Source organism: Mobula hypostoma, chromosome 15, assembly GCF_963921235.1.
Source record: "Mobula hypostoma chromosome 15, sMobHyp1.1, whole genome shotgun sequence".
NCBI lineage: Eukaryota > Metazoa > Chordata > Chondrichthyes > Myliobatiformes > Myliobatidae > Mobula > Mobula hypostoma.
The window spans coordinates 48,269,921-48,293,128 of NC_086111.1; the positions used below are offsets into that span (position 1 = coordinate 48,269,921).

A 23,208-nucleotide genomic window follows, 5' to 3' on the forward strand; every position below is an offset into this window, starting at 1 on the left:
TCAAAGCTTCTCTGTTTCTTTGACTGAGGTGCAGCTTCAGATTAGGACTCTGCTTGACATCTGCAACAACAGCACATATGCTTGGGAAAGGGATGGCTATGAGTGACAAATATAAATATTGGATCTGAGCCAAGAAATATGCAGGCAAAGTAACCCAACTTGCCTCCTGTACAACAAATTGATGAAGTAATGATATGCATTGCATTTGGAAAATGGCAATATTTCATTTGCTGAACTGGCAAAATGTCCCAAGGAAATTGTCATAATCTTATGTATCACTGTTTGATCATTAGGATCTGAAGTTGGGGGTGGGAGGGGCCAGCTTCTTGTGGTTATGACTCCAAAAGGGCTCTGAAGGTTGAATCCTCATCTTGAAAATTATCACACAATTTCCTACATCAGGATGTAGATGGAATGTGGAGTGTTTCGCCATTACTTCAAATAAAGAAAAACAATTCATATTTAATAACAATCTTTTAAATTGGTCAAATAAATTTAAATATATTTGATTATTTAAATGTTTTAGGTTATTTATTTTATATTATCTAAAGATTTTACTTTGTTTTGAATAATTCTGAAAGTTCCTGATCATCAGTAGATTTCATAACAATCTCTACAGCTAAACTGGAGGTTCATCCTCTTTGCCTGAACGAATCAATGTGAAGGATTTCATCACATGTGCTCACCTCTGGACGGCAAGCTGTCATTGGGAGGACAATAATCTCTGAGGTCTGAACATGAAATGTTAACTGACTTCTCTTTCCTCAGATATGGTTGTCTACCTGACTTCTTCCAGTATTTCTGTTTTTGAATCAGTAAGTTAGTAATGTAGTCAGATATGTGTTCATGCATGGATCACAAATCCTGTCCTTGGCCTTAACACTTTGGCATTAAGGTTTAGTAGAAAGCATATCCCCATCACATTTTGTCTTTTATATTTGTAACTCATTAGACTATTATTGATCTCCTCTTTGCTCTTATCTCCCTTCTATACTTTGCCTTTGAAATTGCTTAACTGTTATCTAATTTCTTGCGTTCAACAAAAATGGTCACCAATGTGAAATGTTGCATTTGTTTCCTTCTGTGTGGCCTGTTGAACATTTTCAGTATTTACCCCTCCATTTCAGATTTCCAGGTTTTGGTTTTGTGTTACTTATTATTTTCTTAGAGCATAATCACAGGCTAAATCTTTATTCAAATTTTTTAAATGCAAGTAAAAACATTTAAATTATACCATAGAAAGGGTGCAGAGGAGAGTGGAAACCATAGAAAGGGTGTAGAGGAGATTTACAAGGATATTGCCTGGATTGGGGAGCATGCCTTATGAGAATAGGTTGAGTGAACTCATCCTTTTCTCCTTGGAGCGACGGAGGATGAGAGGTGACCTGTTAGAGGTGTAAAAGATGATGAGAGGCATTCATCATGTGGATAGTCAGAGGCTTTTTCCCAGGGCTGAAATGGCTGCCACAAGAGAGCACAGGTTTAAGGTGTTTGGAAGTAGGTACAGAGGAGATGTCGAGTAAGTTTTTTTACGCAGAGAGTGGTGAGTGCGTGGAATGGGCTGCCAGCAACGGTGGTGGAGGCGGATACGATAGGATCTTTTAAGAGACTTTTAGATAGGTACATGGAGCTCAGAAAAATAGAGGGCTATGGGTAACCCTAGTAATTTCTAAGGTAGGGACATGTTCAGCACAACTTTGTGGGCCGAAGGGCCCGTATTGTGCTGTAGGTTTTCTATGTTTCTAAAAACAATGCTTCTAAAATACTTTCCACTGTATTTCAGATTTTAAAAGTAGAATGGTAACAGTTGGGGAAATAAAATGGACAATTGATGGTGGGTCTCAAATTACTCCTGTCTTGACAATGATGATACACTGCAGGTAAACTAATCATTTTATACTGATTGCTTCTATTACCAAACAAAACAGAGTTGTTTTGAATTGTCGTAAGAAGCTAACGGCTGGAATGTCATCTAAGTCCCTTCATTGAAAATTGTATTTTATGATATCATAATGTTTCCAATAACAGCTCAATAATGGTAAGACTCTTGGCAGTGTGGAGGATCAGTGGGATCTTAAGGTCCGAGTCCAGAAGACATTCAAAACTGCTGTGCAGGTTGACTCTGTGGTTAAGAAAGCATACGGTGTATTGGCCTTCATCAATCATGGAATTGAGTTTAGGAGCTGAGAGGTAATGTTGCAGCTATATAGGACCCTGGTCAGACCCCACTTGGAGTACTGTGCTCAGTTCTGGTCACATCACTACAGGAAGGATGTGGAAACCATAGAAAGGATGCAGAAATTTACAAGGATGTTGCCTGGATTGGGGAGCATGCCTTATGACAATAGGTTGAGTGAACTCCGCCATTTTTCCTTGGGGCAACAGAGGATGAGAGGTGACCTGATAGAGATGTATAAGATGATGAGAGGCATTGATTGTGTGGACAGTCAGAGCCTTTTTCCCTGGGCTGAAATGGCTAGCATGAGAGGGCACAGTTTTAAGGTGCTTGGAAGTAGGTACAGAGGAGATGTCAGGGGAAAGTTTTTTTTAACGCAAGAGCGTGAGTGGTGAGTGCATGGAATGGTTTGCCGGCGACGGTGGCAGAGGTGGATATGATATGGTCTTTTAAGAGACTCCTGGACAGGTATATGGAGCTCAGAAAAATAGAGGGCTATGGGTAACCCTAGGTAATTTCTAAGGTAAGGCCATGTTCGGCACAGCTTTGTGGGCCAAAGAGCCTGTATGTGCTGTAGGTTTTCTATGTTTCTAAATCCTCCATGTCTCTCAAGATAAGCACGAATCGGGAACCACACTAAGATAGGGAGAATGCTGATGAACAAAATTCCCAGGACAGCTAAAGTAACAATAATGGGAACTACATGCAGTGAGTTTGCTGAAAAGAGGCATAATTTAACTTTTGCACAATTCTATATAAGCCTTTGCAATTACTTGAGTGAAGAGAGAGAGTCGGAATTGGGTGTGGGGATGCTGAGTTCATGGTGGGACTACTACGCTATGTTCAACAAAAATGACAATCATTCCAATACATTTACAATTCTGGAACAACTATTAGAACAAAAAAAATTCATTGCAAATATAATTCAGAAAGCAATATTTATAACATTTAGCATATGCTCAACTAAAGCTATTTTATAAGAGCAGGTCCTCAAAGTGCATTTTTTTGTTTTTTTTTCCCCCCATGTGATCCCATCTGTGTATCAGTTAAGAAAGTCAACAGTGAATGAGTTTTTAGTTTCACAGGAACAATCTTTAAGCCAAATAGTTTTGTGGTTTCAATACATAGATGTAAACACACTTTTTTACTGAAACTTGTAAAAAAAAATTATGTATAATGGAGTTTGTTGAGGATGTTTACTGGAAAACATGATGGTATATCACTTGGTAACTCCCACGTGGGAGGTGGGAGGAGCCAGAAAAGATGGCACCAGAGGTTTTGCAGACCCAGGTGACTTCTTCCACTTTGTCCGTGAAACAGCTTAATCTTTTTCTTTTTTCTTCTTTCTCTCTCTGTCAATAAGACAAATAACCTGATTGTAGACTTCAGAAGAGGGAGACCTGATGTCTATGAGCCAGTAATCATCAGAGAACCTGAGATGGAGAGAGTCAGTAACTTTAAATTCCTGGGTGTCACTATCTCAGAGGGCTTGCCCTGGATCCGTCATATAAACATTATTGCAAAGAAAGCAAAGCAGCACCTCTATTTCCTCAGGAGTCTGTGGAGGTTTGGCCTGTCATTGAAAACCTTCACAAACTTCTACAGATGAGTGGTGGAAAGTGTGCTGACTGGCTGCATTACGGCCCAGTCTGGGAACATCAATGCCTTTGAGTGGAAAATCCTACAAAAGGTGGTGTATTCAGCTTATACATTATGGGTAAAACCTTCCCAACCATTGAGCACATCTGCATAAAATGTTGCTGTAGAAAAAGCAGCACCCATCATCAAAGGTCCTCACCAACCAGGCAATATGCTTTTCTCACTGTTACCATCAGGTAGAAGGTACAAGTGCCTCAGGACTCACACCACCAGGTTCAAGAACAGTTACTACAACTCAACCATCAGGTTCTTGAACAAAAGGGGATAGACACACTCATTTAAGGACTCTGTTATATTGTTATTTCATGCTCGTTATTTATTGCGATTTATTTATATCTCCATTTGCACAGTTAGTTTACAGTTCCTGATGTTTACAGTTTACTGTTACTGTTCTATAGATTTACTAAGTATGCCCGAAGAAAAAAAAACTCAGGGTCGTATGCGGTGATATATATGTACTCTGATAAGAAAGTTTATTTTGAATTTTAATATTTCCTTCAACTATTTCTCACCAACAAGTGGCTCAAGTCAGTAAGTTACATATACATGTTGTGTTTTATGCACTGTAATCAGTCTTATGAATTACATTGGAAATTGTGGGTTGCTCTTCTTTCTCATCAGTGGCTATCTCAAAAAGCAACATGCTAATAGCAACATCTTTAAGAGATTTTATTACCCGTCAAACCCAAAAGCAGCTTCTTCCCCTCCGTCGTGAGATTTTTGAGTGGCCCATAAACCCATTAATCCTTTTCTTTTGCAATATTTATTTTGCAATTTATAGTAATTTTATGTTTTTGCACCATACTGCTGCCACAAAACAAAAAAAAATGTCATTTAAGACAGTAGTAATAAACCTGATTCTGATTCTGTGATTGAAATCCAGGTCCAATTAATCCACAAAAAATCAACTCTTCAATCATAAGGACACATTTATAATCAGGTGAAATTCTGTTGCATCCAGTTCTCACTTTTCTCACCTCAATAGGATATCTTCTTCCATTCAGGCTGTGCTCTGAACCTGGAGAACTCCAATTCTGACCCCAGTGAAATTCCAGTTTTTCTGCTTTAAGTCTGGTTGGAAGGTCAGCTCCGCTAACAAAATAATCATCCTTCAGCAACACAGCAACTGAAAGACAGCAGGATGATAAAATGTTAACACACATTGGCTTGAACTCAAAACAACATTAAAAAAACTCTCTCACACACATCTCCTCACTATGCAAAACTTCCTGTGATCTTGCATGCTTCATCAACTGTTTTCAAATTAGATGTGACCAGCTATTTCCAAGGTAGACTACAATTTAATATTACAGAGAAACTGTGGAATTTCCTCCCAACTATGCTCGAGAACTACATTCCCCTTCTTAAAGGTGACTAGGAATGGTCAGTAAGTCCTAGACATGCCCAGATCCTGAAAGGGTAAACAAAATAAAAATTAACAACCACATTTAGATTTTAAACAGAATGTTAAAATAGCTGCACACTTTTTTCAATCATCATGGCTCTGTCTAAGTAGACAATGGATGCGCCCGTTCTAGGGCGCAGACCTGGGAATTAAGTATGGAGATCCTGGGCTGCCCAGACATCAAGATCCCCCTCTCGGATTCACCGATGTAGTCCAAAGGAATGCAAAGCAGTACATTTGGCATCAGCTTGGCTGCAGGAGTTGCCGGGAGGTGACATGATACGTCATCCAACCGCCTTAGGGGCTCCACTCCGGATTTGTGTAGGGTTTACTCCTTAGCTTTCTCTTCTCCTGAAGATACCCACAAGGCAGTGGGATCTGTAATCCTAGATAGGGGCCCATACCGGGTACTGTCAGCCAGAGCCAGGGGAGCCCTGCTTTTTTTCAATAGCACAATAAATTAATTTACTAATTTAGCTGATAATCCTTTGAGTTAGCTAAAGTTGTTGCTTGAAAGCTAGTCCTTTCCCTAACAAGCTGCAACTGAATATAATAGTTTTGTTCTGAAGACTGTTGAACTTAGGAGAATGTTGCTGAGCATGCACATCAAATTTCTCAAAATGCATCTTGCAATCAGGAGAGCCAATTAAACATTCTTCTTCAGTTCTCATCATTTTCTGATCTGCAGCTCTTTCTTAAATAATTACAAAAAATATACAGAGCAACCAGGAAAACTTGATTTTGATATCTTACTTCAGTAAAGCTACAGCTGAGATGTTGGTTTGAATGACAGTATGTAATTTCTTTTGATGTCATTGTTAATTCTCAAATAATCCAACTCGGCAGAAAGTGTAATTTAACCCATTGAAAATAATTACTTGTGTTTCTTTCTCAATATGAAAATAGCCACATTTACATAAATTAAATGTAGCCTTTTCTAGCCCATGAACATGAATGGTAGTAGTGCTCATACCATTAACATGAAGCACTGCAATGCATTTCAAACTCGTGTATCATTCCTTTACACATCAGTTTAATTACATTTCTTGCACTTGTTAACAATTTAGTGCAATAATACTGATGCCATTGTGATCCAGAATATTATTAAATCAGTCCCAGAAAATAACAAGGCTTTGCAACTTTCCATGATGTTTGGAATTCATGAAAACATCATTCTTCTCTGTAACAAGTTTCAGTCCATCAACACATAGATTTGGACCAAGATGCATTCTTTCAGTTCTATACTCCAATTCCACATTGTGATGGGGAAGATTTTTCATTACTTTCTCCAAACTAATTGGTTTATTCTCTACACTAGCTGTAGCATGAGTCACAGAGAGACAGTCATGGAGGGATATAAAATGGAAACAAACGCCTTGGTCTTTGAATATGCACCAACCATCAAAAACTATTTTCAAATCAATCCCAAACAAAAGGAATTCTGCAGATGCTGGAAATTCAAGCAACATACATCAAAGTTGCTGGTGAATGCAGCAGGCCAAGCAGCATCTGTAGGAAGAGGTGCAGTCGACGTTTCGGGCCGAGACCCTTCGTCAGGACTAACTGAAGGAAGAGTGAGTAAGGGATTTGAAAGTTGGAGGGGGAGGGGGAGATCCAAAATGATAGGAGAAGACAGGAGGGGGAGGGATAGAACTGAGAGCTGGACAGGTGATAGGCAAAAGGGGATTATAACTGGGACTTTAACTGCGTGTGGTCAAATGATAACATTGTGATTTTCTTTCTTTACCTACCAAATGGGTGTCACTATTTTCAAGCCACTTCATACAGCCTTTTAGGTCACAGTCAAGCTTTTCAGCCTGCGATGGCTATATCAATCATCAAGTATTTATCTTCATTCAGCCCATTTAGCAGCACTTTGTCCATAACCTTTTATGCCTTGGTGATTTAAATGCGCAGCTAGATACTTAAATAGATGTTTTAAGAGTCCCTGCCCCCACCAGCCACTCAGGAAGTGTTTTCCAGATTGTAAACATCTTCTGGATAAAAAAAATTCTTCCTCAGACCTACTTCAAAACGCTTCTCTTTCCCTTCAATATATGCTCTGAAATTTTGGGGGAAATGTTTCTTGCTAGCTACCTTATTTATGCCTCTCATAATTTTGCACACCTCAGTCAGGACTTTCCTCAGCTACTTCTCCTCCAAGGATAACACTGAATTAAATTGGGTTATTGTCTCATGTACTGAGGTATAGTGAAAACTTGTCTTGTATATTCTGTCCAGTGGTAGAGGGGAAAAGTGAGAATGGCAAAGGTAATGGTGCCTTTGATTATACTGGCTGCCTTACAGAGAGAGTGAGACATATAGACAGAGTCTATGGTGGGGAAGAGTCCATGGTCCTGACGAAGGGTCTCGGCCCGAAACGTCGACTGTACCTCTTCCTATAGATGCTGCCTGGCCTCCTGTGTTCCACCAGCATTTTGTGTGTGTTCCATGGTGGGGCGGCCAGTTTCCCTGATGTGCTGAGATGAGGCCACAATTCTCTGCAGTTTCTTGCAGTCAGGGGCCGAGCAGTTGCCATACCATGCAGTGGTGCATCTGGATAGGATTCTGGATCTGACTGTAGTGCAGCAATAAATATTGGTGATGCTTAAAAGGGTAATGCTAAATGTCTTTGCCTCCTGAGGAAGTGGGGGCACTGTGTTTGGAACAGGACAGGTTATTGATGATGCTTACTCATGGGATCTTGAAACTCTCAACCCTCCCAACCTCAGCACTGACGATATCAACAGGAGCATGTGTGCTGCTCTCTTCCCGAAGCCTTTTGTTTTGCTGACTTTGAAAGTAAGATGTTTGTCATGATATCATATCACTCAGCTCTCTATCTCCTTCCAGAAATCTGACTAATCATTATTTGAGACATGGTATCATCTGCAAACTCATGAATGAAGTAGAATCTGGCCACACAGTTGTGAATGTACAGGAAGTAGAGTAGGAGATTGAGGATGCAGCTGTGCACCACTGTTGAGGATAATCATGGCAGAGACATTGTTACCTATTCTTTCTGATTGCAGTCTATTGGTCAGGAAGTGAAGGAAACAATTAGAAAGGAAGATGCTGAGTCCCAGGTCTAGGAGCTTGGAGATGAGTTTGCTTGGAATTATAGTATTGAAAGCTGAGCTGTAATCAATTAACAATAGTCTAACATTGGTGCCTTTACCGTCCAGATGCTCCAAAGCTGAGTGTAGGACCAAGAGATAGTGTCTGTCGTAGAACTTTTTCAGCTATAGACAAACTGCAGCAGGTCGATGTTGTCTGGGAGGCTGGAGTTAATGCGCCTCTCAAAGCACTTTGTGGTGGTGGATGTCAGAAGCACTAGCCAGTAGTCAATAAAGCATGTTATCTTGGAAAATACCCCCAACAGCTGATCTGTGCAGGAACTAAGGACATAGCCAAGGACATCATCTGGGCAAGTGCCAACATATCTAGTCACTCCAGTCTCTCCTGAGAAATGCTCCATCCTGCTAAATGTTATCTGCACACTCTTGTGTATATGTAGTCTGCTCAATGTGTCATTTTAATTTTACTTTAAAATTGGTTTGGTACATCTTTAACAGTATTTGTAGCTATGCCTTATTCTCTCTTTCCCTGAAGTGACCCACTGATTTCCATGTAGTCACAGTACCTATACTTGGGAAATTCAATGTTCATTTCTGCTTCTTTAAGCTCCTAGGCATATTTTTGTTCTTAGGTAAATTAGTTTACCTTCAGTCCCTCATGACAACATTCTATCCCCACCCATTCTCAGCACTACCTTCCATCTCATGAAAAACACATCCATATGTACAATGTTGGAAATGTTTCTTTCGAGGTGCAATGTATTTTGATGGAATATGCTGATAGCATCCACAAGAGACTGGAGCATCAAAACAAGAGTGAGTATTTTATCTTAGGCTAACTCCAAACAGTCCAGATCATGAGGATTACATCATAAATGCATTTGATAGCATTGTTACATTCTATTACTGCTTAAATGATGAATATCATTGAGTTCAGCATTGGAACAAAAACTTCGAGCCTCAACATTGCGCAGGAAGCATTTAAGAGCAATGCAAAGAAGTTAAGAGATTGCAGGTTATTGTGGGGTGGGATTGAACAAACTCATGTTTAAACTTGTTCACTGAACAACTCGAAATGACATTTGATCAATACTGTCAGGACTCTATCTGACCAAAGGTAGCGTGGTCAGACAAGTTCTGCAGGCAACATGGTGAGGCAGGTCAGATCCAAGACAGTATGGTTATTTCTTCTCATTTTGTTAAACCAATCTATGCTAATACATTACTCTTAACCACAGTTAACTTCTAATTTTGGGCAATAATATTTTTCCAAGGCACCTGACCAAATTACTTTGGAATCTGAAATATATTATTCCCATTGACACTCCTGTATTAATTATATCTTAAAGAAACCATTTAATTATGTTACATTTTTCTAAGTGCATTGTTGTTACTGAGCATGTTCCCCAATTACTTGGGTCTGTCTAATAGGCTTGTCATTCCCCGTTTCCACGCTCTCTTCCCTTGCCTGATCTTAATATTCCTTTCCTGAACAGATAGTTCGGTATTTGATTATCTCACTGTATGCCTGGTCTCAATACAGAATGGTTACAAATTTCACTGGGTGAAAAGATGTCACGTGGTATTTATTTATGATATACCCAGGAGTTCAAATGCCCAAGACCTATACAGTACTTGTTGATTAATTGTGAGCTAAAAAATACTTGTCCATCTATAAACGAAAACATGAGGAAATCTGCAGATGCTGGAATTTCAAGCAACACACATAAAAGTTGCTGGTGAACGCAGCGGGCCAGGCAGCATCTCTAGGAAGAGGTACAGTCGACATTTCCTGACAAAGGGTCTCGGCCCGAAACGTCGACTGTACCTCTTCCTAGAGATGCTGCCTGGCCCGCTGCGTTCACCAGCAACTTTTACGTGTGTTGCCCATCTATAAATAGCTAACAAATAAATCCTTGCCACTTACCTTTGAAATTCTCATTTTTGTTTTTGCGTCTATTCCTGCAAAATAATTATACCAAAGCTAAATCTTGAATGTTATTAAATTGCTCCTCAAACTCAAACTGAGCTAATCTTCCTCTTCTTGGCACACTGATTTCAGCTGCAAACAATGAGCACCAACAAACCTGGCAGTTAATATGATCCTGTTATTTTAACAATTTGCCCCATTTTGAACGTAAAGCAGGCAATTCTATTCAAAGCAGAGGTTAAGGACATTACAATTCTTGGCTGCATACAAAATCATTAGAAAATCAAAGGCTTTGAGTAGGCATAAGAAGAAGGAGGTCCTTAAGGAGATAAGAAAAAGACATTTTTTCCCCTTTGGATAATGGTTTTAATGTATTTCAAGCTTCTACAGAAAGTCGACAACCTTCCACAGATGTACAGTGGAGAGTATCCCTGGTTGCACCATGGCCTGGTATGGAAACGCAAATGCCCAGGAACGGAAAAGGCTACAGAAAGTGGTTGACGTAGCCCAGTCCATCACAGAAAAAGCCTTCCACTATGGAGCACATTTTTATGGAGCACAGCCACAAGAAAACCAGATCCATCGTCCATCCAGGCCATGTCCCCTTCTTGCTACTACCATCGCACAGCAGGTACAGGGGTCTAAGGTCCCACACCACCAGGTTCACAAACAGTTATTACTCTACAACCATCAGGCTCCTGAACCTGCATGGATTACTTTATTCACCAATAATTTGAACTGATACTATGATCTACAGCCTTACTTTCAAGGACTCTTTACAATTCATGTATTATTTTTATTTGCCCATTTTGTCTTCTTTTGCACATTGGTTGTTTGTCAGTCATTTTTTACGTATAGTATTTTTGAAAAATTCTGTTGTATATCTTTTTTCCTGTAAATACCTGCAAGAAAATGAATTTTAAGGTAGTGTATATGATAACATACACATGCTTTGATAATAAATTTACTTTGAACTTTGAAAAAGATTAACTTTACAAGTAATCTTGTGAACATACAACCATTGGTTTATGGTGATGTTTCTCTTCACTGGTACCCAAAGGGCGCTCTGAACTAGCACATATGGAAAAAAAAGTTTTGGAAAGATGACAGGTTTCAGATTGCCTTAGGGTTCCACACTGTTCTCCTTTGGGGACCTGCAATTTCACAACAAGAGAAAAATGAAATGACAGGTGCCATGCAAGTGGAAGGCAACTCTCACTAAAGGAAACAAGATGCCTCCAGTAATATTGGAAATTTGTGCAAAGTAACATCAGTCACATCACAACAGATCAAATCTTACATAGAATTACATATCGATATACATACCAAGTACTACTTCTGTTGTGTAAAGTGTAGCAGTGTTGTCTTTCTCATAAAACGATTGAAACAAAACAGTACTATACTCATACTTCCAGCAATGATGGGTAGATTGCCAGTTAAAATATACAGAAAGGAAATATCAAAGCTCCAAATCAGCTTGCTTTTTCCAATTTTTGCTTTATCTCTGTGGGTTATGACTTCAACTATTACCTAAAAGATGTAAACAGCTTTCTTGCACCTTTCTCGTAGCATGGTCACACTTGCAATGTCCAATGCATGGTTATCCTGGAAAAAGTGCAGCACACTGATACTATCTTAAATAATTACTTATCTTCAAAGGTATGAAGGTAGTCAAATCTCCAGGGTCTGACCATGTGTATCTAAAAGCATTGCGGAAGACTAAAGAAGTTGTGGGATCCCTCTCTGAGATACTTCCATCATTAGTAGCCATGGGTGATGTGCTGGAGGGGAGACTGGAGGGTAGTGAATGCAATGTCTTTATTTAAGAATGGCAGTAATGAAAAACCTGGGAACTATAGGTTAGTTAGTTAAACATCAGTGGTCAGTGACCTATTGGAGAGGATTCTGAGGGATAAGATATACATTCATCTGGAAAGACAGTCATTGACTTGGGGTAGTTAGCATGAGGGATTATTGATTGAGTTTTTTTGATGAGGTGACCAAGAAAGTTAAACAGGGCAGGGTGGTAGACATAATTTAAATGGACTTCAGCAAGACCTTTGATAAGGTTCCACATGGTAGACTACTCTGGAAGGTCAGATTGCACAAAATCTAGGCAAGTAATCGGAGAGCTAGTTAATTAGTTACGTAATTGGCTTGATAATATAAAGCAGATGGTAATGGTGGAAGGTTGTTTCTCGGACTGGAGGTGTGTGACAAGTGGTGTAACTCAGCGATTGGCGCTGGGCAAATTGTTTGTGATTTACAGTGCTTGGCCCATTGTTGTTTGTCATTTATAACAATTATGTGAATAAGAATGAACAAAGCATGGTTAGTAAGTTTGCATATGACACTAAAATAGGTTATATAGTAGACAATGAAAGTTATCAAAAATTACTGTGGCATCTTGATCGGCTGAGTAAGTGGGCTGAGGAATTGCAAATGGAGTTTAATTCAGATGAGTGCAAGGTGTTACATTTTTTGGAAAGTCAAATTCAGGTATGGACTTTCACTGCGAATGGCAGGGCACTAGGGTGTGCTGTAGAACAGAGGGACCTTGGAGTACAAGTACATGGTTCATGGAAAGTGGCGTCACCGGTAGAGAGGAAGGTTAAGGCAGCTTTTGGCATGCTGGCCTTCGTAAATCAAGACAAGAATATAAAAATTGGGAGGTCATGCTGCAGGTGTACAAGCATATGCTGTTGAAACCACCCTCGGAGTATTGTGTTCAGTTCTGGTCGCCCTGCTATAGGAAATATATCATTAAACTATAAAGAGCGCAGAAAAGATTTAAAACACCAGGAATTCTGCAGATGTTGGAAATACACTTTCTCCCTCACCACCATTCAGGGCCCCAGACAGTCCTTCCAGGTGAGGCGACACTTCACCTGTGAGTCAGCTGGGGTGATATACTGCATCCGGTGCTCCTGATGTGGCCTTCTATATATTGGCGAGACCCGACGCAGACAGGGAGATCGTTTTGCTGAACACCTACGCTCTGTCCGCCAGAGAAAGCAGGATCTCCCAGTGGCCACGCATTTTAATTCCACATCCTATTCCCATTCTGATATGTCTATCCACAGCCTCCTCTACTGTAAAGATGAAGCCACACTCAGGTTGGAAGAACAACACCTTATATTCCATCTGGGCAGCCTCCAACCTGATGGCATGAACATTGACTTCTCTAACTTCCGCTAATGCCCCACCTCCCCCTCGTACCCCATCCGTTATTTATTTTTATACACACATTCTTTCTCTCGCTCTCCTTTTTCTCCCTCTGACTATACCCCTTGCCCATCCTCTGGGTTTTTCCCCCGCCTCCTCCTTTTCCTTCTCCCTGGGCCTCCTATCCCATGATCCTCTCATATCCCTTTTGCCAATAACCTATCCAGCTCTTGGCTCCTTCCCTCCCCCTCCTGCCTTCTCCTATCATTTTGGATCTTCCCCTCCCCCCCCCACTTTCAAATCTCTTACTAGCTCTTCCTTCAGTTAGTCCTGACAAAGGGTCTCGGCCCGAAACGTCGACTGTACCTCTTCCTAGAGATGCTGCCTGGCCTGCTGTGTTCACCAGCAACTTTGATATGTGTTGCAGAAAAGATTTATAAGGATGTTGTCAGGACTTGAGGGACTGAAAGAGAGTGGACAAGCTGGGACTTTATTTCCTAGCGCATAGGACACAGGGACGATCTTCTACAGATGAATAACATAATGACAGGTGTACAGAGGATGAAAAAACTCCCCCCCAACCCTCAGAACTGTGGAATCAAGAAGTAGACGGCATAGGTTTAAGGTGAGAGGGGAGAGATTCAAGAGGAACTTGAGGGGCTACTTTTTTACCACTTGAGGTGTTATGTATATAGAATGAGCTGTCAGAGGAAGTATTTGAGGCAGGTACAATAATAACTTTTAAAAGACAGTGTATGTACAGGTGTCCCCCGCTTTTCAAACGTTTGCTTTACGAAACCTCACTGTTACGAAAGACTTACATTAGTACCCTGTTTTCGCTTTCAGAAGGTGTTTTCACTGTTACGAAAAAAATCAGTGCATGATAAAAAATCAGTGCGCGATAAAAGGCAGCGCACACCCCGAGCAACCGCTCTCCCCCGGATTTGGAACGGCACTCTCGCTGGCATTGCTTAAACATGTGCCTGTGAGCAATCGTTTGCAAGATGAGTTCTATGGCATCGGAAAAGCCTAAAAGAGCGCGTAAGGGTGTTACGCTTAGCATAAAACTAGATATAATTAAGCGTTTTGATCGTGGTGAACGAAGCAAGGAGTAAGCGAGTTTGACTTGTGGAAGCTGATGAAGATGATGTTGAAGAGGTTTTGGCATCCCATGACCAAGATCTGATAGATGAAGAGCTGATGCAATTGGAAAAGGATAACAATCGAAACCAAATGCAGTAGTGACCTGAACGTGAACCAACTGCATGAGATTTTCGCTGCAATGATAAAATACGACTAATTTTGAAAGGGTACGTAGGTTTAGGGGACATTTGCAAGATGGTTTGAGTCCTTACAAAGAACTGTGTGATAGAAAAATGCGTGAGGCTCAGCAGTCAAGCAAGCCTTCCACATCAGCCACAGCAGACGATGAACCTCGACCTTCGCTATTGTGGGGGGCAGAGATAGAAGATGACCTGCTTGCCCTAATGGAAACAGACGATGATGAGATGACACCTCAGTGTCCCACCACCCCAACCCCCAGGCCACGGACCGATACCAATTCGCGGAGAATGCAGCGGTAGCCGGGAGGCACACAGCACATCTTTAAGAAAAAGGCCAAAATAAACATGCTAATTAATTACGTGCCGATATGACAATCATATCATTCCTGCTTTTACTATATGTTACTGCTGTTTTAGGTTTTATGTGTTATTTGGCATGATTTGGTAGGTTATTTTTGGGTCTGCAAACGCTCACAAAATTTTCCCATATAAATAAATGGCAATTGCTTCTTCGCTTTACAACATTTTGGCTTACGAACCGTTTCATAGGAACGCTCTACCTTCGGATGGCGGGGGAAACCTGTATATGGATCAGAAAGGTTTAAAAGGTTATGCTGGCAAGAGGGATGAGTTTGGATAGGCACCTTGGTCAGTATGGACCAGTTAGGCCAAATGATGAAGTTCCCAAAATAGAAGTGGATTTTTCTTTAAAGGCTAGTAAAGGAAGAATCCTAGCTCATTAGTTTTTAATTGGACACAGACTCGCAATGACTGCCAAGATAAGGATTCTTACTTCCCAGATCGTCACCTCTATCTTTACTATACACAATACCTTCAGCTTCCCCTTTATAAGCATTGCAGATTATTCCCTTCTCTCAATCTCTCACACTCAACCTCGCGTGTCTAGCACTCTACACACAGCTAGTTTTGCCAACATAACCACATGATCTGAGTAGCTCAGCTCCTACTTGCTATGTTTTCAGGACACATGCTTTCAATTCACCTTGTACAGCCTGCTAGAGAAGCTGCAAATACTTTTATCCTTTTACTCAAAAACCAATCCTTGCCCCTTTCTTTAATTTCAGAGCTGATATGGTGCAACCAGCTATGATACTGACACGACAAAAGCTGTATAGGAGGAACTTTCATGCAGTGCATTACCACTGCACTAGTCCAAGGAAAAGAGAATGGGGAAGCCAGTGGTGGCAGCTCTCTGTAAAGTGACATCACACACTACTTTACTGCACAGAACCAAAGAATCAACTTCAACGGCCTAAAATTCCGAAGAAAGTTAGCGTACATACATTACGAAATTCAGCTGCATGGGGCATACTGCCTGCAACCTTTGCAACATGCCTCACAGTCGCAACTTGTTGTCAAGGCTTTATGCTGAGCAAGGAGGCCATTAAAATAGCATATTTACTGTGCACTTTTAGTCCACTGCACATTATTATTGTATTTTTTTTAGTGTGACTCTTCAAAAAGGATGGCATAAAAAAACAAAAGTACTCATTTCATTCAGAAAACAAGAGTTGTAACCTCAAAGTGACCTTACTAATTATACTCCTTTCAAAGAAATGGGAAGCCAAGACTGTGATCTGCTATCCAATTAAACTCTGATTTCAACTCAGTGGTCAATTAGATCTCTTAGCTCAACTAAAAGGAAAACAACTTCCCCTCACCAACAGAATAATTACATTATCTGTTATAACAGAGCACAATGGAAAACAAACAATTTGACCTATAATGAACAATGCTATTGAAAATTCACTAACCCTGATTAATATATTACATTGAGTAACCATTGATAGAAATAATGCATCAGACTTATGAAAAAAATCAATTTCATACCCAGCTTGTGAAAGTCTATACATAATAAATTGGCAAAGCTTACAGAATGATGGACTGATATTTTTGCATGTACATCAGTTCTCTTTAACAAATGTCATGATCTGAAGTGATTGATTTTATTTTTGTCTGAACAATGATAAAACAGTGATAAGCTTCAAAATATTAAGGTGTAAAATAACTCTGTGAAACTACCATAGAACAAAGGCATCAATCCCAATATAAATCTTTATCCAAAAATATAATGAAGCAAAGGGAGCAGCAGCATAGTGTAAAATTATGAACAGAATATATATTTTGTATTGGTAGGGAGTTAGTTCATCCCATTCATAAATGAGATTTGTTTTCAGTTCATTCATTTTTAAATCTAAAATCAATAATTAATTAGACCATTTGATACCATTTTTCTAATCTAGATGAATCATTAAAGAGATAATTCCAAAGCAGCATAATTTTTAAAGTTCCCATAATTCTTCTTTTACAATGGCTAATTCATTTCTGATAAATGCAGTACAACAAACATAAATGTATTGGACATTTTTTTAAATTTACTTATTAGTTTTATGGATATAGGCATCAATAGTAAAGCCAGTATTTATTATCCATTCCTAATTGCTCTTATGAAAGTGGTGATGAGCCATCTTCTCTAACAGCTGCAGTCCACAAGTTCAAGTTCATAGTCGTAGACAGATATACACAGGATATAAATACAATGAAAATTGGTTTTCTGCGGCAGCAGTGTAGTCCATTACAAAATGAAGGCAAACATAAATATAATTAACACAGCGTAAATATATATAATGCATACATGTGCAATGACAAGCTCATCAGGAGATGAAACGGTAATATGATAACATTTTACACATCTCCACCACCAACAACTTTGGAGTCATATGCAAACTTACTACCCCACCCGCCACTTCTTCAGGGGCCCGAGAACATACCCTACAGAGCACAACCAGTTACAGACCTCCAGGAAGAAAGTGCTCCATTTGCTACCACTCTTTGCCTTCTGAAGGCAAACCAATTCTGAACATATACAGCCAAGATTTCCTGTATTGCATGCCTCCTGACTTTCTGAATAAGCCTACAATGGGAACCTTATTTAGCACTAAACCTTCATCAATTTATTTTGTCACCTCTTTAAACTTGTGAGGTACAACTTGCCCCTCAGAAAGCCATGCTGAATAGCTTTAATCAGACTATGTTTCTACAAATGCTTGTAAATCTTGTTTCTAAGAATCCTCTCCAAAAGTTTGCCCAAAGTGATATTATACTCACAGGTGTATAATTCCCAGATTATCCCCATTACATTTCTTGAACAAAGGAGTAACCTTTGCCATCCTCCAATCTTTTGGTCATACACCTGTGGCCAATGAGGACACCAAGATCATTGGCAATGGCACAGCAATCTTTTCCCTAGGTTCCCGTAGTAAACAGGGGTATATATGCCATCTGGTCCTAGGTATTTACAGTTGCAGTCAGAAGTTTACATACACCTTAGCCAAATACATTTAAACTCAGTTTTTCACAATTCCTGACATTTAATCCCTAGAAAACATTCCTTGTCTTAGGTCAGTTAGGATCACTACTTTATCTTAAGAATGTGAAGTGTCAGAATAATAGTAGAGAGAATGATTTATTTCAGCTTTTATTTCTTTCTCACTTTCCCAGTGGGTCAGAAGTTTACATACACTTTGTTAGTATTTTGTAGCATTGCCTTTAAATTGTTTAACTTGGGTCAAACACTTTGGATAGCCTTCCACCAGCTTCTCACAGTAAGTTGCTGGAATTTTGTTCCATTCCTGCAGACAGAACTGGTGTAACTGAGTCAGGTTTGTAGGCCTCCTTGCTTGCAGACGCTTTTTCAGTTCTGCCCACAAATTTTCTATTGGATTGAGGTCAGAAAATGATGTCAAGTCCAGTTCATCCTTGGCAGCAATTTCCAAACACCTGAAGGTACCACGTTCATCTGTACAAACAATAGTGCTCAAGTATAAACACCATGGGACCACACAGCCGTCATACCGCTCAGGAAGGAGACACATTCTGTCTCCTAGAGATGAACGTACTATGGTGCGAAAAGTGCAAATCAATCCCAGAACAACAGCAAAGGACCTTGTGAAGATGCTGGAGGAAACAGGTAGACAAGTATCTATATCTACAGTGAAACGAGTCCTATATCGACATAACCTGAAAGGCTGCTCAGCAAGAAAGAAGTAATTGCTCCAAAACCGCCATTAAAAAGCCAGACTACAGTTTGCAAGTGCACATAGGGACAAAGATCTTACTTCTTAGAGAAATGTCCTCTGGTCTGATGAAACAAAAATTGAACTGTTTGGCCATAATGATAATTGTTACGTTTGGATGAAAAAGGGTGAAGCTTACAATCCGAAGAACACCATTCCAACCGTGAAACATGGGGATGGCAGCATCATGTTGCGGGTGTACTTTGCTGCAGGAGGGACTGGTGCACTTCACAAAATAGATGGCATCATGAGGAAGGAAAATTATGCAGATATATTGAAGCCAGGAAGTTAAAGCTCGGTTGTAAATGGGTATTCCAAATGGACAATGACGCCAAGCATACCTCCAAAGTTGTGGCAAAATTGCTTAAGGTCAAAGTCAAGGTATTGGAGTGGCCATCACAAAGCCCTGACCTCAATCTGATAGAAAATTTGTGGGCAGAACTGAAAAAAACGTGTGTGAACAAGGAGGCCTACAAACCTGACTCAGTTACACCAGTTCTGTCTGGAGGAATGGAACAAAATTCCAGCAACTTACTGTGAGAAGCTTGTGGAAGGCAACCCAAAATGGTTGACCCAAGTTAAACAATTTAAAGGCAATGCTACCAAATACTAACAAAGTGTATGTAAACTTCTGACCCACTGGGAAAGTGATGAAAGAAATAAAAGCTGAAATAAATATTCTCTCTACTATTATTCTGACATTTCACATTCTTAAGATAAAGTAGTGATCCTAACTGACCTAAGACAGGGAATGTTTTCTAAGATTAAATGTCAGGAATTGTGAAAAACTGAGTTTAAATGTTTTTGGCTAAGCTGTTTGTAAACTTCTGACTTCAACTGTACCTACCCTAAAGTTTTTCAGAAGTTTCAACATAGCCTCCTTAACCTCAACATGTACCAGCACATTAGTCTGTGCTACACTGACCACACATTGGTCAAGGTTCCTATCACTGGTGAATACTGAAGCAAAGTATTCATTGAATAACCTGACCTCCTCTGACTACAGGCATATTTTACTTTTATCCGTGATCAGTCATACCCTCATTCTCGTTATCTTAGTCATCATTCTGTTCTTCACATATGTATAGAATGCCTTGGGTTTTCCCTAATCCTGCATGCCAAGACATTCTCATGCCCTTTCTAGCTCTTCCAAGTAGCTACTTAAGATTCTCCCGAGCTACCATGTTACTCTCAAGAGCCTTGTCTGATCTTTGTTCCTAAACCTTAAGTATGCTTTCTTCTTACTCTTGACCAAATATTATACCTTTCTTGTTAACCATGGTTCCTTCACTCCATCATCCTTGCTTCAATGGGCAAGTCTATTCTGAACCCAATGCAAATGCTCCCTTAAAGACCTTCATATTTCTGAAAACAACTGTTCCGAATTTATACTCCCAAGATTTTGCCCAATACCATGTAATTAACCCTCCCCCAATTAAAAACTTTTCTACACCATCAGCTTCTATCCTTATCCAAGGCTATGGTAAAGGTTAAGGGGTTATGGTCATTATCTCCAAAGTGCTCACTCACCAAGAGATCTGTTACGTGACCAGCTTCATTGTCTAGTACCAGATCCAGTATGGCCTCTCTCCTAATTAGCTTGTCTATATATTGTATAAGAAATCATTTCTGGTCACAACTCACAAATTTCGCCCCAGCTAAACCATTTGAACTAAGGAGTTGCCACTTACCATTAGGGAAGTTGACGTCACTAACGACAAGAACCCTCTTATTTTTGCATGTTTGCAAAATCTGCCTATTGATCTGCTCCTCAGAGTCCCTGGTGATATTTGGGAGGCTATCAAATAATCGCAATAGAGTGTTTGTTCTCTTCCTGCAACTGAGATACTATCCTTGATTAACAATGCCACTCCACCACCTCTTTTACTCTTTTTCTGTTTTGAAACATCTGAACCCCAGAACATCCAGCAGCCATTCCTGCCCTTATGACAGTCTCTGTAATTACCTTACCACCCTTGTCCTTGCTCCTTACCAGAAGATACAATTCACCCTGGACAATGATGGTGCAGAGCTCAGCAATGGCAATTACTATTGAATACAATGGTAAACACAACTGGATCAAGGACATTGCCCAGAGGAACTACAGTGATCCCTTGGGGATCTTTTACATTTCATTCCAGATATGAACAATGATACTGATTCATGTACATTATTATCCTCAGAAAATCCAACAGTAGTCTAACTTTTAACATGATAAGGCAAAACTGCATGGAATATAAAGGGAAAGTATGGCATTGTCTTTTGCTTACTTTGGATCTACAGTGGTTACTATAATGTGAATTTGGTTATTGGAATACAAAATAGTCTTTTATGTGGTGCTGCTGGCTTCACTAGAATGAAATGGGACAAGGTTGTTTCTATCCTTTCAAGTAATTTAGAGTGCAATGGCATTTAAACTAGCATAAATTAGAAATATAATTACCTTACAATGAGTATCTCAACTAGATTAATATATTCTATTCTCCCTTTTGTGGGAAATAACTTCATGCACAAACACACACATTTGTACATTTTATCCCAGCAACTTCAGCTTCTCACTGCAACTATTATTAGACATGAGTGGAAAATATCACTGAGCAGCAATTACTTCTTGTAAATGTGCAGGTTTCAAAATCTGGCAGGCGGCTTGGGAAAAAGCCCTGCAGTAACATTTCAGTGTCAATCAGTGCAAATGCAGAAGATATGCAAAGTGTGCTGAATTATACATACATCAGGAGCAAGAGGATAACTCGGGAGAGGGTGGGACACTCAAGGATAAAGAGGTGAACATTGGCTTGAATGCGACGAATGGGGTGAAGTCCTTCATGAATACTTATATCAGTATTTACTGAGGACAAGGACATGGGGATACCAAGACCAGTGTTGAGTGTATTAATATGCTAGGGCATTTTGAAGTAAAAGAGGAGGTAGTATTGGGTCTCTTAAAGAGCATTAAGTTGGATAAGTCCCCAGGGCCTGATGGGATACACCCTAGGTTATTGAGAGAGATAGAGATTGCAGGGCTTTGACAAATACTTTTGTGTCCTCTCCAGCCATAGGCGAGGTCCTGGAGGACTGATAAGTAGCTACTGTTGTTCCATTGTTCAAGAAGGGAACCAGAGATAATCCTGGAAACTATAGACCAGTGAGTCTCACTTCAGTGGTAGGCAAGTTATTAGAGAGAATTCTTAGACCATAAAATAAAAGACCATAAGATACAGGAGTAGAATTAGGCCATTTGGCCCATCAAGTCTGTTCTGCCATTTCATCAGAGCTAATCCAATTTTCCACTCAGCCCCAACTCTTCTGCCTTCTCCCCATATCTCTTCATGCCTTGGCCAATCAAGAATCTGTCAACCTCTGCTTCAAACATAAAGACTTGGCCTCGACTGTAACCTTTTTCACAGACGCTGCCTGGCCTGCTGAGTTCCACCAGCGCTTTAATCAGCGCTCTCTCCTCCCATGATGGCTGACCTTCATCCACTTAAAGGTGTTGCACCTGCAATACTGAGAGTCAAGTTTTCAGAATCCTTCAGGAGATTGTAAAATTGATAGTTTGTTTAGATGGTTCAAAAATATATTTCTTAAAGGGAAATTACAGGTTGTGGATTCCAAGGATTGTAGTTCAGAGGAAATATGTCTAGTAGAATATCTAGTAGTTTTGTGAGCTGCCAGCAAAACGCCACCATGTATCGGCAGTGCTATCCTGGAAGTGTTTACACATGTATTTGTGTGTGCTTGTGCACATGGAGAGGAGTGGCAGTGTAGTGAGCGAAGAACAGAGACAAAGTAATTTGGGAAAACATCTCACATAGCAGAGCTGATAATACAATCTCAATCTCCTGAGAATTCGCACCCGCAGTTACCTCTTCCTCTGATCCACTATATCAACACTTAGTGACAGGTAACACGTAACACACTTAGATTCATAGAGGAATACAGCATGGGAGTAGTCCCTTCAGGCCAACTGATCCATGCAGACCACTTTTAGTCCCAGTTGGCTGTGTTTGGAGCATAAACTTCCAGGCTGTTCCCCACCATATATTAATCGAAATGCCTTTCAAACATTGCAAATGTACTTGCCTCAACCCCTTTCCCCTGGCAGCTCATTCCAGGTACTCACTGCCCTTTTTCTAAAGAAGATATCTCTCGTCTCTTTTAAATCTCTCCCCTCTAATATTTTATCTGTGTCCTCTAGTTTTCGACTCCCTAATTGGGTAAAGGACTATGGCCATCTATCTTATCAATATCTCTCATGATTTTATAAACTTACATGAGTTCACCTCTCCTTTTCCTGCACTCCAAGGAATAAAGATACCTCATGGCCAACCTCCCCCCCGTAACTCAAGCCCTCTAGTTCAAGCAACATCATCGGAAACGTCTCTGACACACTCTCCAGTTTCACAATGTCTTTCC

The 23,208-nt window shown here is 40.1% G+C and overlaps 1 protein-coding gene across 1 annotated transcript in view; it reads right to left on the reverse strand.

Moving 5' to 3' along the window:
• LOC134356821 (receptor-type tyrosine-protein phosphatase gamma-like) overlaps positions 1–23,208 on the reverse strand; it is a 699,039-nt gene that overhangs the window by 389,377 nt on the left and 286,454 nt on the right. Inside the window, exon 4 of the mRNA XM_063067988.1 lies at positions 4,813–4,961. Within this exon, the coding sequence (XP_062924058.1) occupies positions 4,813–4,961 (149 nt within the window). The remainder of the gene's footprint in view (positions 1–4,812; positions 4,962–23,208) is intronic.